General features: G+C 39.4%; 1 protein-coding gene and 1 long non-coding RNA gene across 2 annotated transcripts; one reads left to right on the plus strand and one right to left on the minus strand.

Annotated features, from left to right (window-relative positions):
- Positions 1–3,549: 3,549 nt before the first annotated feature.
- On the plus strand, positions 3,550–9,039 carry LOC310843837. The gene is made up of 2 exons (XR_014563674.1): positions 3,550–4,475; positions 6,860–9,039. It is a non-coding gene; the product is annotated as an uncharacterized lncRNA (long non-coding RNA).
- PCNP (PEST proteolytic signal containing nuclear protein) lies at positions 7,743–16,212 on the minus strand. Its single transcript, XM_083737505.1, has 5 exons — positions 16,016–16,212; positions 13,342–13,562; positions 11,790–11,864; positions 10,759–10,814; positions 7,743–10,003 (listed from the first exon to the last, which is right to left on the minus strand). The coding sequence occupies exons 1-5, from the start codon at positions 16,068–16,070 to the stop codon at positions 9,877–9,879; spliced, it is 534 nt and encodes a 177-aa protein (XP_083593631.1). The 5' UTR covers positions 16,071–16,212; the 3' UTR covers positions 7,743–9,876.
- Between the last annotated feature and the right edge of the window lie 107 nt (positions 16,213–16,319).

The following is a 16,319-nucleotide window of genomic DNA, read 5'->3' on the forward strand; positions in this document are numbered from 1 at the left end:
AGCCCCAAGGCGGTCACTTCAATGCTGCTAAAGCAGCGATTTGACTTCACCCCTGGAGGTGCATTCCATTGTCTCTCGAGAGAAATGGAAGGATAAACAGGCTAGAATATGCAACTGGCTTGGTTACAGAAAAGCAACATTCTTGTATGTAGGTACCCTTCAGATTTTTGGACTATAGCTCCCAAAATCTCTTAAGCATTGGCCATGATGAGAGCTGCAGTCCAGAACATCTGAAGGGTTGGGGAAGGTTGCAGTATAGTATTGGAGGCTAAGGTATTGTCAAAATATTAACTCCTCAGAGCAAAGAGGAACCATCCATTAGCCTGGTGCTGCAGCAGATGACATCACTATTGCTGTAATAGTCCCGAAGCTGTATTCCACGGGTGTCAAACACAAGGCCCGCGGGCCGAATCCGGCCCACCAGACCTCATCATGTGGCCCATGTAGCCGCCGCCAGCCGCCAGCCTTCACCTTTTATTCTCGCTTTTTTTTTTTTGACACAAGAAAGCCGCCTCTTCAGCGCATGCGCGGCAGCTACAAGCCAGAGAACGTCTGCCCTCTAGCGGCACCGGCCGTTCTACACAGGAAACCTCCACTTTACATGCATTCAGGAAACCTCCACTTGTTTTTATATTGAGCGCATGCCATCCTGTGATGTGACAGATCCAACGGCTGCCTGAACAACCGGCCCTTTGAGGGTGACCAAACTGCTGATGTGGCCCCCCGATGAATTTGAGTTTGACACCCCTGCTGTATTCCCTTCTTAACTATACCACTTACAATGGCAAGAGGTAGCACTAGCAATTGGTGTCATGCCTGACAGATATCTTCCACTGGACAAACCCAGGTTCATCATAGGCTTTGACAACTACTGAAGTTAATAGGGAGTTTCGACTAGAGTGGAAATCTTGCAGCCAGTAGTCTTCCTCTGCTGGGTTAAAAACCTCATCCCAGACACCCATACTGGTACCCAGTGGTAGTGTTGGGGTATTAGAAGCTAGGATCTGTTGCCCATACTCTGGAGCAACAGCTCTGGAAAATATAGTATAACCCACTCTGTAAGCAAAACTCGTCACCCTGGAATGCCCAATTACAAGACACTATTCTCTTGAACCAAGCAAGAAGTAGTAATGACTAATATTGTTCCCTGCACCCCTAATTTCCTGGTGCCTGTTTTACATTATCTTTTCAAAATAGTTTACTTATTGCTGCATCGTCTCATGTTTTTCTATTATTCATTAAAACAGGTTTACTGCTATTCTAACAAAAGGCCTCAAACGAGTTTAGTGGCACATAAATATACAAATGACAGTAAGACAACAAAACTTAAACAGCAACAGATTCCCTGATATGTTTTCATTCTTCCTGAAACCACAATGTGGGTCCTCCGAAACAGGAGCTCCACAATAGTTAAGATGCACTGGTATGTCTTAGAAGTCAGCACCTGCTCTTATTTCTTGCAGTTTATTTGATTCATTTTGACAGCTTCTGAGATGTGTATACAATATTGAACTTTTTAAAAAAAACCTTTTTTAGGATTCAATAGTGCTGGCACAAAATAGTATGCAAGCTTTTGAGTTTCCCAGAACTCTTGCAAGCCAGATATTAAGCAAAGGTGGCGAAAGTATGATAATGTGTGTTCTAGGGAACTTAAGCTTGCTCCAGATTTTGAAATACTACCTGTAATTTGATTAAATAGCATAACAAACATGTTGCTACACTCCAATCGTTACACCTGTGATGACACCTTTTAATTAAAATCAACAGAATTGAAGGACCTCTAACTGGCTTGCCACAGGTGCATGAACTGGAACTGCTCCGATGCCTGGAAACCAGCAGCTGGCACTTAGGAATTTTACATATCTTGAGCCACATAAAAATATTGTGCCAGGAGATGGGACTATTGTAGAATATGTTCACAATTTGCGTGTAGTGAGGAATTTGTGTTTTGTACGTCAGTTTCAGTCGAGCTAAGTCAAATACTATAAGTGATCTCATGAAACAACTAGAAATGGGATGGGTAGCAGAAAACAGTGTCAATCAATCAAAACTTTATTAGCAAAGCCAACAGGCCACAGCTATACAGGAATTAAAAATAGAAATAAGGATAAAAGGGAGAAAAGAACAAGCAAAAGGAGGTCCGTCAGATGAACAAGTCTGTCACTCAGATGGTGGCCCTCAATTTCATAGCTCTTTCGATGTACCTCGCGACCTTCTCTGTTATCTGACTATCCGTATCAGATAAGAGGAAATACAGTGTGATGTCTGGTGAACGGCCGGGGTTGGAGAGAATGAGTGGAGTAATAATCTCATTCCTTAGGTCTTTGTAAAGGGGGCAGGATAGGAAGACGTGGGACACTGTTTCCGTGTTACCATCTCCACATGGGCAGAGTCGTTTTTCAAATGGAGTCTTTTGGTAGCGACCTTCGAGTACGGCAGAAGGGAGAACATCCCATCTAGCCAATGTAAAGGCACGTCTGTATTTTGGGATGGTTAATTTAAACAAATATGAAGCTGGAGAGTCAAAATGAGAAGGGGGAAAGTAGGTATACCATGGGCACAGTTTCTTTAAGATAGTCAGGTTGTTTTGCCGTTCAATGTCTTTCAGGCGCTGGCCTATTAGACTCTTTGCTTTAATGAGGCCCATTGATAGTAGGGACTGTGAATGCAGACCGCATGTAAGAAGTTTTTGATGCACAGTTTTGAACCACTTGCTTTTGTGGGGGTCTTGCATTACTAGAGGCAGTAGACCAGGTGGATTTAGATTAAGACGAAGCCAGTAGTTGAGTGTTCTTTGCCAGGTCTGAGTTTCTACAGATGGAAGGCAGGCCTCGAGTCGTAATGCTGCGTTTGGAACACAGGAGGGGACGCCGAATATCTGCCTTAGGAATTTAGACTGAACAGTTTCAAGACTGGAGCAGTGGTTCCCCGTCCAAATTTGTGCCCCATACAGTAACTGCGCCAGAGGTTTTGCTTGAAAGACTTCAAAGGCTGCTGGGATGTATCTGCCCCCCTTCGTATAAAAGAAGCGAGACAGCATCTTAATACTTTGAGCTGCTTTTTCTTTGGCACATTTTTGATGGACATCCCAGGACCCGGTCGACTGGAAAACGATACCCAGATATTTGAAGGCTTTAACCTGTTCAATTGTCTGGTTATCCATCCTCCAGCTGTACTGTCTGTGTTTCCTTGCAAAAACCATAATTTTGGTTTTCTGATAGTTTATTACCAGTTGCTCTCTCCTGCAGTATGCTGAAAATTCACCTATGAGCCTATTTAAGCCTATTCTTGTTCGAGATAGGAGTATCGCATCATCAGCATACAAAAGTACTGATATTGATTTGTCAGCCAGTTTCGGGGCGTGGAAGTCCGGAGATGACAAACAATTAACCATATCATTGATGTAAAAGTTGAATAAAACTGGGGCCAAGATGCAACCTTGCTTGACCCCCTTGCAGACAGGAACTGGTCCTATAAGATGGCCATTTGACGAAGTTCTTACATGCAGCACCGTGTCTTTATATATGGGTATATATGGGATGGGTAGCAGAAAACAGTGTGATTTCTTTTTGTTGGTAGGAATGGTAGGTCCCAGCTCTTAGTGATGCTCCTATCCCTTTAAAGTTCATTCAAACCAAAATTTTCATCTGCATAACATTTCTTGTCACTGCAACTGCATGTACATGAAATTTTAGCTTTGGGTGAAATCATTTTCTGAGCAGCTCTTAGAAATACAGGAGCCCTCTCAGCTTGGTAACCTCTTGCTACCCATTTAAAAGTACAATTTTAATACTCTTGTTAATCTATCACAAGCAATAAAACAACAGCAAACACCAAGGTGAAGTACTGACTACTACTTAGTTCAGCAAAAAGAGGCTGGTTAGATTTGTGTTCTTGCCTCACACTTTTGACATTTGACTTTGGGGGCAATACTAGCCTTATTGTATAATACCAACTATAGTATGATAGTGCTAGATTTATAGAGTAACAGCCTGGTCATATGCTTATTTGTAATGCTTAATATTTTATACTGAGCTCTCTATATGTTCACACAAATGTTCTGGCTCTCTGCTGTTTATTTCACATTTTACTACTGTATAAGCAGACCAACATTTTGGCAATACGGCAGTTTTAATTTAGTTCCAATTGCTGGAATTGAAAAGCAAGTTTATAGCAACTTGTTAGCTGTTAAACAAACATTCCACATTCTTCTCTCCAATTACTAATTCTGCATAGATACCATTTCACTATTAGGAGAGATTCAGAAACTTCTGTGAGTGCAGCTTTATTACCATAACTTGAAATTTCGCCAAATTCAGCCTGCTAAAATGTAATACATCAAGGTGAAGGGCTGCTGAGCTGGCAGCATGTACCCCAGTTCAGATCTGGAGATAAGCAAACAAAGCAAAGGAGCAGGAATAGCACACAGAGATTCCTGAAAAAGGCAGTTGACGGGCAAGCTGCTTTTTTATGTTGTGAATTCTTTTTATTAATTTTTGCTTAAATGATCAAAAAGAAAAACAATGACAGCACGGAAAAACAAAAACACGAAAAGAAAAACGGTTACAGCCATTACATCGAAATAAAATAAAACAGATTTCTAAACATAATGACTATTTCCTTTTACATTTCTTTGCTTGTTCAATTGTCTCTTATATATCTCTAGATATTTTAATCCTTCCTTTGTACACCTATTGACTTCCATCCCTACTGGTTTCAGGCTTTTTACATTAAATAATTTATTTCTCTTGCAGTTACTAATTATAATAGACTTATACATCATAAGATCTAAATCAATCCTGCTGTGGTTTTTATGTTCTTATAGTTCTCTTCAATGTAGGTCATGAATTTTTTCCAGTCATTCGTAAACTTTGTGTTTTTTTGGTTTCTAATTTTTTGTGTCATTTTTGCAAGTTGTACAAATTCAAATAACTTTGTTTGCCAATCTCTAATTTCTGGGATACTTTGGCTTTTCCAATTTTGGGCAATTAATAATCTGGCAGCAGCTGTGGCATATTGAAATAATGTTTTATCTTCGTTTTTAATTTCATCCCCGATTATACCCAATAGGAAGGCCTCCGGCTTTTTAATAAAGGTATATTTAAATATTTTTTTTAGTTCATTATAAATGCCTTCCCAATATTTCTTCATTACTTCGCATGTCCACCACATGTGGAAAAAATTACCTTCTCTAGTTTTACATTTCCAACAAGACTTACTAGCTGTTTTGTACATCTTCCCCAGTTTTGCCGGGGTAATGTACCACCTGTACATCATCTTTTCTAAGTTTTCCCTTAGTGTTGCACATGCTGTGAATTTCATTCCGTTAGTCCATAAATTCCGCCACTTATCATAGTCTATGTTATATCCCAGATCCATTGCCCATCTAGTCATAACTTCCTTTATTTCTTCGTCTTTCGTATCCCACTCCAATAATAAGTCATACATTTTAGATAATAACTTACAATTACCCTCAATTATTTCTGTCTGGAATTTGGATTTCTTCTCGTTCATCCCTACTTTTTTGTGATCTGTCCATATTGCATTTATTTCGTGGAATTGTAGCCAACTTGTCAAATTACCTTTCAGCTCTTCATACGTTCTCATCTTCCATCTGTTTTCTGATCTTATTAATAGATCTTCATAGGTAAGTCTTTTTCCTTCCATATTTACTTTTTTAATCATTGAGATATCAACTGGCGAAAGCCACCAGGGTGTTTTTTCCTCTAGGAGCTTTTTGTTTTTCTCCCAGACTTCATAGAGAGGGCCCCTAACGATGTGACTTGTGAATCCTTTATGTGATTTTCCTTTATTTTGCCATAAATAAAAATGCCAGCTAAACCTATTGTCAAACCCCTCAAGATCCAACAAATCGGAGTTTTCCAAATTAATCCAATCCCTAATCCAACAAAGACAGGCTGCCTCAAAATATAATTTCAGGTTGGGAACCGAAAAACCCCCTCTCTCTTTCCGGTCTGTCAAAAGTTTGAACCTAATTCTTGGCCTTTTTCCTTGCCATATAAATTTTGAGATAGTTCTTTGCCATTCTGTGAAAAGTTTGGATCCTCTAATCACTGGTATGTTTTGAAAGAGATACAGCATTCTTGGAAGTAAGTTCATTTTTATTGCGGCCATCCTTCCCGTCCATGAAAGTTTCACTCTACTCCAGGTATCCAGGTCTTTCTTTATTTGTTTCCATGTCGTAAGATAATTATCTTGTATCAGATTTATATTTTTATTAGTTAGCCAAATTCCTAAATATTTTATTTTTTTTGCCACTTTAATTCCATATTGTGATTCTAATTTTTCATTTTCCTCTTTGCCCAAATTCTTCGTCAGCATTTTAGTCTTCCCTTTATTTAATTTAAAGCCAGATACCTTGCCAAATTCTTCTAGCATCTCCAAGGCCTTACCCACACTTTCTTGTGGACTTTCCAGTGACAGCATCAGGTCGTCCGCATACGCTTTTAGCTTATACTCTTTTGTTCCTAATTTGATCCCTTGGATCTCTAATGTAGCTCTTATTTTATTTGTAATTGCCTCTAGCGCCATAATAAATAAGAGCGGGGATAGAGGGCATCCTTGTCTAGTTCCTTTTTCTATTTTAAATGAGTTTGTTATGTTGTTATTTATTATTAGTTTCGCCGATTGTTTCGAATATATCGCTTTTATTCCGTTCATGAACTCGCCCTCTAGCCCCGCTTTTTCCATGCTCTTCTGTAGGAACTGCCAAGAGACATTATCAAATGCCTTTTCACCATCAACAAAGATCAGCGCTGCGGGTATCTCGCTTTTTCTTTCCAAGTACTCAATTATATTTATGGCATGCCTTACGTTGGCAAGCTGCTTTTTAAAAAAGCATCCTGAAAAACAGGGTTAATGCTCTAGACACCCATTCCTGACCTCTATTTGACAAACAAGCAATGACAATTATTTTGTTTGCAGAGAGGTTAGCATGCAAACATATCAAATCCTCTAAAGTAGTGGCTTTCAGATCTTCACAAAGCCCTGTCCAAACTCATCATGGAACCCGCAGAGCAGCAGGAGACTGGAAAAGGTTTACATCGAGTTTATGGAGGGTAGTAGCCATGCCTGTTGGGCATCATCACCAGAAATGAAAGTGCCCCCAGACTTCTCCAATGGCTGCACAGACTAAAGATCAGCAACAGAAAACATGCAGTTTTTCCAAGTACATTTGTCACTACTGATCTCACTGGGAAATCCAAAGAATCGTGAGAACCCACTTTGAAAAATTCTTTTCTACACCAAAAGAAATCTGTGATAAGAAAACAAATTGAAAAAGCAACTCCTGCCTTTTGTAGAAGTAATGCAGTCACTTCAGTGGTCAGTATTCCAAATCAGAAAAATGAAGGGCTGATAGCTTAAGCTAAACATACTACTTACAGGTGCTTCATTAAATGATGGTAAATTATTAACTGGAGCACATCTTACATCTTGCTCTCTTCAAAATAGTTTCCAAGGCTGATTCATAATTTGTTGAAATTCATGGTGGCCTTGAGAACCTCCTTTAATCTGGAAATCTTTATCTTAAATAAATTCTCCACTTTGAGAAGTTTGGCTAGTCAGATGTAGCAGGGAGAAAAATTTGTGTACACACAAATAAGACAGTTACGTTAGCCAAGGGTTTTTGTAAGAAAAGAAGGTTGCGTTCATACTTGCCTTGGTAAATTTAAGCATATATACCATTTCCTTTGTTTATAATACATGAAATTGACATGGAATTTAGTTTTACTTGACAAGTTTTTATACTTAAAAACACTAGCCTCAGCAGCTAGAGTCCATGGCTAAAGATTATACAGCATCAGCACAAGCAAAGCTCAAAGAAGAATAAGTTACAGCTTTTGGTTCCCACCATTTCTTCCCCAACTTGGAAATAAATCATGACAAATACTCCAGACTTTTCCTTTCTCCTTCAAAGAGTTCTTGTGAAACTTCAAGAGGTTAGCATATCATAGGCCAGAGGTAAAGGATTTGTGTACTTTTTCATTGCTTTGATGGTGGGGAGGGTATTGAAAACAAGCACACATTAAGATTATTATTTAGAATTGGGCTAAAGCTGACCATGGCATTGGTCACCCAAAGGCTATAAATGAATTAATAAATTGAAGGGCTGTGTATGTGTGTCTGTGTGTGTGTGTGTGTGTGTGTGTGTAGTGAGTTTAGGTACATAAATGGTTAAAAGTGCCATCTTTCCTTTTCCCTGATTAATGGTTAGTTAAGGGCTAATTGTGCCATTGGCTTCAATAATAAGGAGCCAAGATAAATCATCTTTTTTTAAAGTCTTGAACTTTCACAAGTAATTCAACAACTGCAGCTCTAGAGAAATAACTTGCTTACATCTCTTATGTTTATAACAAAGCCTTTAAAGAAAATATACGTTACAGATTTTTAACTGCAAACAAAAATTCACAAATACAAAACTGCTTAGATCTTACACACAGATGTCAACATGGTCAAAGCTCTTCTAAATTGTAAAAAGAAAACTTGGATGCCTATTTCCCTCACCAGATAATCTCTTTGTGCTGAAGTGAGAGTGACTAACATACAGTAGGTGATTTATAATATGATCATGATATTCACACTACATATGAAAACTAGTAATTTAGACCCATATACTGCTTCTGAAGTGTTTTATCTATTTCAGCTACGCTGGTCAATTGTGACTGCTGATATTACCTAACCCCAGACTACTTACACAACTTAAATCCTGCTGAAAAGTCCTCAAGTGTTTTAGGTATTTGTCCAGGTAGATTAGGGAAATAAGAATTGACAGGAAACTCTATTGCTAAAAGAAATTAAGCCTCAACAGTGTTCCAACAATACAAAATGTAAAACAGCTGGGGATAAAAGTGTAAAGTTATGTTGTACAGATTGCTTTAATGACAAAACTAAAGTGGATTAAAATGTTGTCTGAAAATCCAAGAGTGTCCCTTACTTAAAAATACAATATGAAGGTCTTCTAGCATTTAAAGTAAAGCTTTAAACCAAAATATGGATTAATGCTTCTAATGGTTGGTTTGTGTGTGGCGTTCTTTTCCTCTTAAGGGATTATGGGAAATATTGAAAACAAAACTAAAGCAGGATAAAAGTACAATCATCATTTTGATAATGCCTTTTTCTGCTGATATTCTTTATCGGTCTCAAATTGACAAAGGAACATTAACAAGCACTGGTCAAGACTCATGATTAAGAAAACAATCAAAATACTGATGTACCTTTTTCCTAATATTTATACACATGTAAGACCGATGTCTAAGAGTGGAACAGGCCACAGAGAAATTACACAAACTTTCTAAACAGTACTATAGAGCTAAACTACCACAGCCAGAAGTCTGAGTTTATGGATGTTTAAAATACTAAATGACTTTTTGCAGTAGTCTTTTCAGGTTCTATGCTGACCAGAAAGCCAGAGTCTATCAAACTCAATGTATAGCAAGTTACTCCCCTTCTATAAAAGTAGCCTTAAGGAGACAAGCAATCTATTACAAAGCAGGAGCTGGAATTCTTGAGCGCAGCAGCATTTAATTTAAATGGATTAAAGAGACAGTAACCTTTCCTCTGTCTTCATATAAGAATAGTTGTAAAAGAAAATTCTTAAAAAGGTACCACTTCCAATGTCTTTATTTTCCATAACCTTGTGAAATTAATTGCACGAAGCTACAAAATTAGCAAATGCTTTGAAATCTGTATACAAAACATAAATTACCTCTACTTTTAAACTCAGTTTTTTTGTGCACCACTTAGAAATTTTTAAAAGTGGCGCCCAAAATAGCCATACACCACTCTAAAAAAGGAAACTGTTCCTTTAATATCATACCCTCCCATTTCTCCCAACACTCAGATCTCAATACACAACTAGTCATCATGTTCACGGACATTTCCAAGGTGAGATTTCATGTTCCGTTCCCATAACTTCTGGTTGTCAGAAAACCCATGCTTTCCTTTGTTGAAAGAATTTGGTCCTGCTGAAGTTGGAGTATCCCTGTGATAACAGAAAAAAAGCATGTAGCCAACTTTATCAGTTTCATATTAATGGTTTAGAATTCCAGGTGCACATGCTAACCTGCTAACATGCAGTAGGTACCTTTGCTGTTCAGAAAAATTTAACACCATCATATCTTTCATTGTGAGGCAATGAAAGATGCCTCTCTACAACTACTCTCACACAATGGAAAAAATATAGTGCAGAAATCTCTTCTATGCAGCTACAAAGCAGCAGTTAGTGGCAATGCCCACAATATTGAACCTGGGAATACTATGCAGTGCGTGTACACACACGCACACACACTTTGAATATGTTGAATATTAAAACCCCAATATATTAATATTGCTTGTCTGCCTAGAGCTAGATGGACCATGACCTTAGAGTCAGTTTATAATAAAAGTTGTATCTGCATAATGAACTGTCACAGACTGTTCAGTGTGCTAAGATACTTTTTCCAGATTAGCTTCCATAAACTCTCAGGTTTTGGGTCATTATGATTCAGAGATATTACATAACTTTCAAAAATATTGTACTGAAAGACAGAACCTGAGCGGGGTGAAAAGTGGGTATGAGACAGAAGAGACAAGACAGGATGGGATGAGAAGATCTTATATAGTTTTGACCATAACAAGAAAAACTGTGAAAGGTTTTGAAATGATGTCGTTAAAGAAAGCAAAACTACAAAGCTACTATGTAGAACTTCTTTCTGTTACCCCACCTTTTCCTAAAATAACAAGCAAGTGCAACTCTACCTTCCAATGTTCTTCATGCGCATTTTAGCTTCTGGTGGCATCTCTTCAGGTTCACTCTATTTTCAAAGAAAAGATGAACATAAGAAAACAGTTACAAATTCTAATCAGTAGGAGTAAAATTGTGGCATATGAAATAACGAACGCATTACAAGCCTCTTCTAAATTTATGTTTACACTTAATAACTTTATATTTACATTCAGGACAAAGCAGGCAGTTGCAGTTCTATATCTAGAGGGATCAGATCTGAGCCAGGGAGAAGTATGCACGTTTTTCTGACACATGCCCCCTTCCATGAACCATTTTTTATTCTCAAATTAAAATTCAAGGTTCTATCACCAATACTGCCAAAGACAAAAACCAAAACAGATCCAAGTTCCCCACCCAAAAAACACATAGCATTTACATTTCTCTCATCGGCCTACTTCCAGTTCTATTAACAAGCAAAGATAACAGACTCAAATTCAAGTCAGAGGGACGCTTGGTTTCACACACCAGGGGGCAGTAGTAATTTGTTTTAGAAACACAGAAATAAAAAAAACCACTCCAAGTCTGAAAAAAGCGAAGGCTGGAAAAATACTTAAGATTTGTACCATATATCAGCCTTGTGCAGAAACGGGGAAAATGTCAACTGTCAAATTTTAAAGACAGCTTGGCAACAAAGAGTGATACCCAACTATGGTGCCTGCTGGCACAGCTCGCTTCTGCTCTCACAAATGGGCTTGCCCCTTCTCTTCTCTGCAAGGCCCCTGCTGTGTACCAAAATGTGTCCCCTCCAGAGCAAACAGGAGGTGGGGCAGGGCTTCAAGAAGAAGGGGAAATCACTGACACAATATTGGACCTCATGCCAAAGTATTTAAATTATTTGAAATTCAAATTTCAAAGGGCATTTACAGATTTCAGATTTTAGCAGAATCCCATGTGTTTGTTGTATTGGACTAGTAGTATATGATACTTTCTCTTTCCTGTACCCATATTTGTCCTGGTCAGAGAACACCATACTTCTCTATTCTAAGAAAATATATTTACTTACATCTTCATCTTCGTTGAAGATTGCTGCTACAGAAAGCGTTTTTGGAGCTAGGGTTGGAGTAGGCTCTTTAGGTTTCTGAAAGAGAACAAAGACAGCACTTGTTTTTTATCCTGTGTTGTGAGGGTTTTTTGTTTTGTTATACGTATTTGTGGTTCTTGTGGTATTTCCCAAATCTACCTGGAAATCCCCATTAGCCACTGAAAGGTGGAATAGTTTAGAAAACAGCAATAAGCCCCTTAAGTTCTTTAGATGCTTATCAATGGATATTTGTACCTTTAACGAAGGCCCATGCATTATATTTATTGATATAAGAATATATTAGTGTAGCTATCTTTTACCAGTGTAGCTAAACAATACCACCAGTATTTTGCTATGTACTCAGTACTGCATAACACCTAAGTCAGAACAAAAATCACCAACTTCAAAAGATTTTTTTCAAGCAAACACCACACCCACCAATAGCTTCCAGAATTTCATTCCCTTGCAGCAGTGTACTATTATAAATGTTTATGGATCAATTAATATTGAAATAAACAGCTTTATTATTTTTTATGCTTAACTAGCATCCTACCCCAAAAAACACCTTTATACAACTTTATAATTCGCAAGAAATTGTGAATAGGTGTATGTCAATCTGAACTTTTTCTACAATTTATTACTGTTGATCATGGCATGCGTAAGAAGGTTAGCATAACCTCATCTCAAATGTGTCCTGGAAAGCATTAGGAAACATACAGCGCTCCTAATTCCTTGTGTAAAGATCATCATATGTAATCTAATGAAAATATTATTAAGCAAATAAGCAAAATAGGAAATAGACAGGAAACTAGGATAAATTCATTAACACATTAGATGGATTGGAATTATAGGAAATGCTTATCTCAAAGCCCACCTTCCTCCTCCATTAGAATTCATTGCCTAAAATTAATACAAAACCTCTAGATTTTCAATTGTTAGTTAGCTTTTGAAGCCCCAACCAAGAACTTACTCAGCGTTCTTAAAAAGCCAACACATGCTCCAACTGTGTATACCTGGACAGGCATAATCTACCCTGATTCCATTTCTTGACTTGCTACTAGTGTGGGTTCTGTGGCAAAATCGCCACACTCACTTTCTGTAGATTTTTGAGACTAGTTAGGGATTCTTTCACTCTTTAGATTAGTGTGTCAGTATTGTAGGATTTGCTGCCTGTATATCTATACTGTCACCTTCATTTCATATAATAAACCAAGCTTTCTTTAATCCTTTTGTGTAAGAACTTCCTTTGGGCATAAGATTAAGTGTAGACACATAGCCATAACAGATGTACACCATAACTCTAGCAACAGATCCTAAAACTCTTGGCAGTGTGTGTATGAATACACGTGCATGCTGAACATGCATGTGGGTTCAGATACATAGTTTGTAACAGTTACAATATTTTAAATGTTTATTGATCAATGAATAATGAAATAAAAAGCTTTAATTTGCTTTTTTATTACTTAACTAGCATGCTACCACAAAAAAGACAGTGCAACTTTATAATTCACAATAAAACATTCCAATAACTTACATTTGCTCCAAGCTTGATGGATATTGCAGGTGGTTTCTTTGCAACCTGTGTGCCAATGGCAAACCCAAACTTGGACATTTTGGCAGGAGCAGGCTTTGTGTCGGGGTCGTCATTTTCTTCATCAGTTGCCGGCTTCTCCACACTGTGACTCGAACTTTCCCCTCCATTACTGGAAGAAACAGTCTTAGTTTTCACAGGTTTTTCTGCCTCTTCTTCAGGTCCTGGTGAAGTCGAAACAACTTACCAAGATGAGCTATTTTTACTGAGTGGACTGATGGGAGCAGCAACCTCATAAAGCACTGTTATGCAGAGGAGACTTTTGCACTTACAGTGTCAGCACCTCCACAACTGTTTATACAGAGCACACTGTAAGAACATAGACATATAGTGAAGGGAGCTCCAATCACGTGACTAATGCAGAACAAAATTCTTCAGTTACATAAAAAGAAATCAAAATAAGTCTTTAAAGCCACAGGGCACCACTATTACTACTGCCAAGGGCAATTCAGATCAAGGTACAGCAAATTATTAAAGCACACGTCTTGATTGAATAATTTTAGAGGTCTTGCTTTGAACAGCCCCCATTGAACAGCCCCCTTAGATTATAGTTGTAACATTGATATTTAAAGCACAAATACTTACATCACAATAAAGTTCTTAAGGTGGAATCTAATTGGTGTATTTGAACTCATGGAACAGCTTTTGATCTAGCAGATCACAGATGCCTCTGCTAAGGAACAACAGTGTCCATTGTTTCTCCCTACAACAGTGCCCAGAAAAACTGGACACAGAGAATTGGGAGTCCTGCTGAATAGCAAGGAAGGTGGTACAGGAAGAAATCAGCAAGAAATGCCTCCCCTCTAATTTGCAGAGGCATCTGCTGGAACAAAAGCCCTTCTGCAAGTGCAAAGGCACTAACTGAATTCCATCCTTTGACTTCAAGAAGTTCAGTGAAAAAAGCTTGACATCTTTTAAGAATATAGCACTTGTATTTATATAGCACTTTGTGGGTTCAAAGAAGGAAATCAGGATTAAAAATATGTGACCACCATAAAAAGTCTAAAATGACACATGATGCTGAGGGCAGGGAAAAAGAAGAGGAAATGGCTGCAGTCCGTGACAAATTCACAACCAGTGTGCAACTGTACTCAAATTACAGGGATTGTTACTCAAATTAGAGTTGTTTTAACCAGCAAAAAAAAGGGAAGTCTGTCCATCTCTTATTATTCAATTCAATTCATTCATTATACTTAGTTAATCCCAAAATGTTACCTGGCCTAGTTTACAGTGGGAATCGTATAATACTGTGGGTGGGTAGCACCAATATTGTATCTCTTCATGTGCACTGGCTAACTTTATACAGATTAACAGGGCACCTTCCTACATTCTTGGAAAAGGATTAGACAAATTCATGGAAGGTTATGAATGCTACTAGCCACAATGGCTATGTTCTTCCACAACACTTGGAAGCAACATGCCTCTGAATATCAGTTGCTGGGAATTGCAGGTGGTCAGAGCACTGTTGCATTCAGGTCCTGCTTACAGCCTTCTCATAAGCATCTGGATAGTCATTGAGAGACTAGGATGCTGGACTAGATGGGCCTTTGGACTGATCCAGCAGGGCTATTTTATATTCTTAAGACATTAAAAGTTATAATGATACATAGAGAAGATGGTTTTTAACAGCTGCTTAACACTGTTCTGTCTCCCCAGGCATTTTTCAGAACATTGATATCAGCTGTATGCAAACATTCCTCTGTTCATTGCGTAATTTTACTGGATTCGTTTTTATTTTATGGTACACTCCTCTGACTCTTTTTAAAAAATATGAAAGTCAATAAACATCCTTAAAAATACTGAAAACTGTAATGCCAAATTGAGAATATGGGCATATGGTTGAACACATTTAGTTGGAAACTTAACTTTTATTCCTAAAAATTGACACCACGAAGTTTCAGAAGAAAGCAACTATTGTAGCATTATCCCTGTAAAGGAATAGTGTGTGTTTGTAGTCTAACCCTGCCCATGTCCAGCTACACGAAAGCCCCTGAGAGTCCAGTGTGGTGTCTATAGAGGACTGCAGCCTTGGGCCAAAGTTGCGCTAAATTTTGAAGGGACTGGGATTATTTACACGGGCGCCCATCTGCTTTACGAAACAGCTGCACTTCAGCAGCGCAATGTTTCAGGCCAAGCGGCTCTCTGAAATCCTTGCCCTGCCACAGGGCGTGATATATTGTATATTAGGCACTACGACGTCTTCCACGAGGGGTTCCCACTCCCGCCCAGCCACAGGGTCGGGGAAGAAGCGGAATTGTGAAGGATACAGAAAGCCGAGGCACCGGGAAATGCAGCATTCAGGCAGCCCGGGGGGGGGGGAGGGGAGGGGATTTTGGTGAGTCTGCAGAACGACCTTCACCCACGGAAGCCACGGGACGTCAGAAGCCGCGCGAAAGACGAGGCTGCGACTTGGCTCCCGTCAGAGGCAGCGAACTCGCCTCCGGTAAGCAGCCAAATCTCTCAAGGGCTCTTGAGGGAAGAAGGTGGTACCTGGAGCCCGCCGCCGCTCCCCCCTCCGAAACCAGCCCTCGACCCTCTCCCGCCCAAACCCAGCCCCAAGCGGTCCCCCCACACACACTCCCGACCAGAGCTTCGCATAGCAACGCAGCGTGTTTACCTCCGTCAGGAAGCGGCCGCTTCAGCTTCACGTCGCCTCCTTTGCCGTCCGCCATTTTGCCCCACCTCCTCCTCCCCGCGGCTGCGTCCACGGACTATGCGCAGCGGCGCCGCTCAAGCCCGCCCACGCCTCGCGCCGTCAGCGGGAACAGAGAAGCGGCGGCCAGAGAGGCTCCTGCGTTCTCTCGGCTCGCTCCGCTTCCGGGCAGAAGTGGTCGCAACTTCCGGCTTGGAGCGGCCGCTTCTTCTGGCAGTCGACGCAAGGGGATTGGTGTTCCTCGAACGCCTGTTGATTGGTCGTGACG

This window comes from Podarcis gaigeae (genome assembly GCF_964106915.1).
Source record: "Podarcis gaigeae genome assembly, chromosome: 4".
NCBI classification, from domain to species: domain Eukaryota; kingdom Metazoa; phylum Chordata; class Lepidosauria; order Squamata; family Lacertidae; genus Podarcis; species Podarcis gaigeae.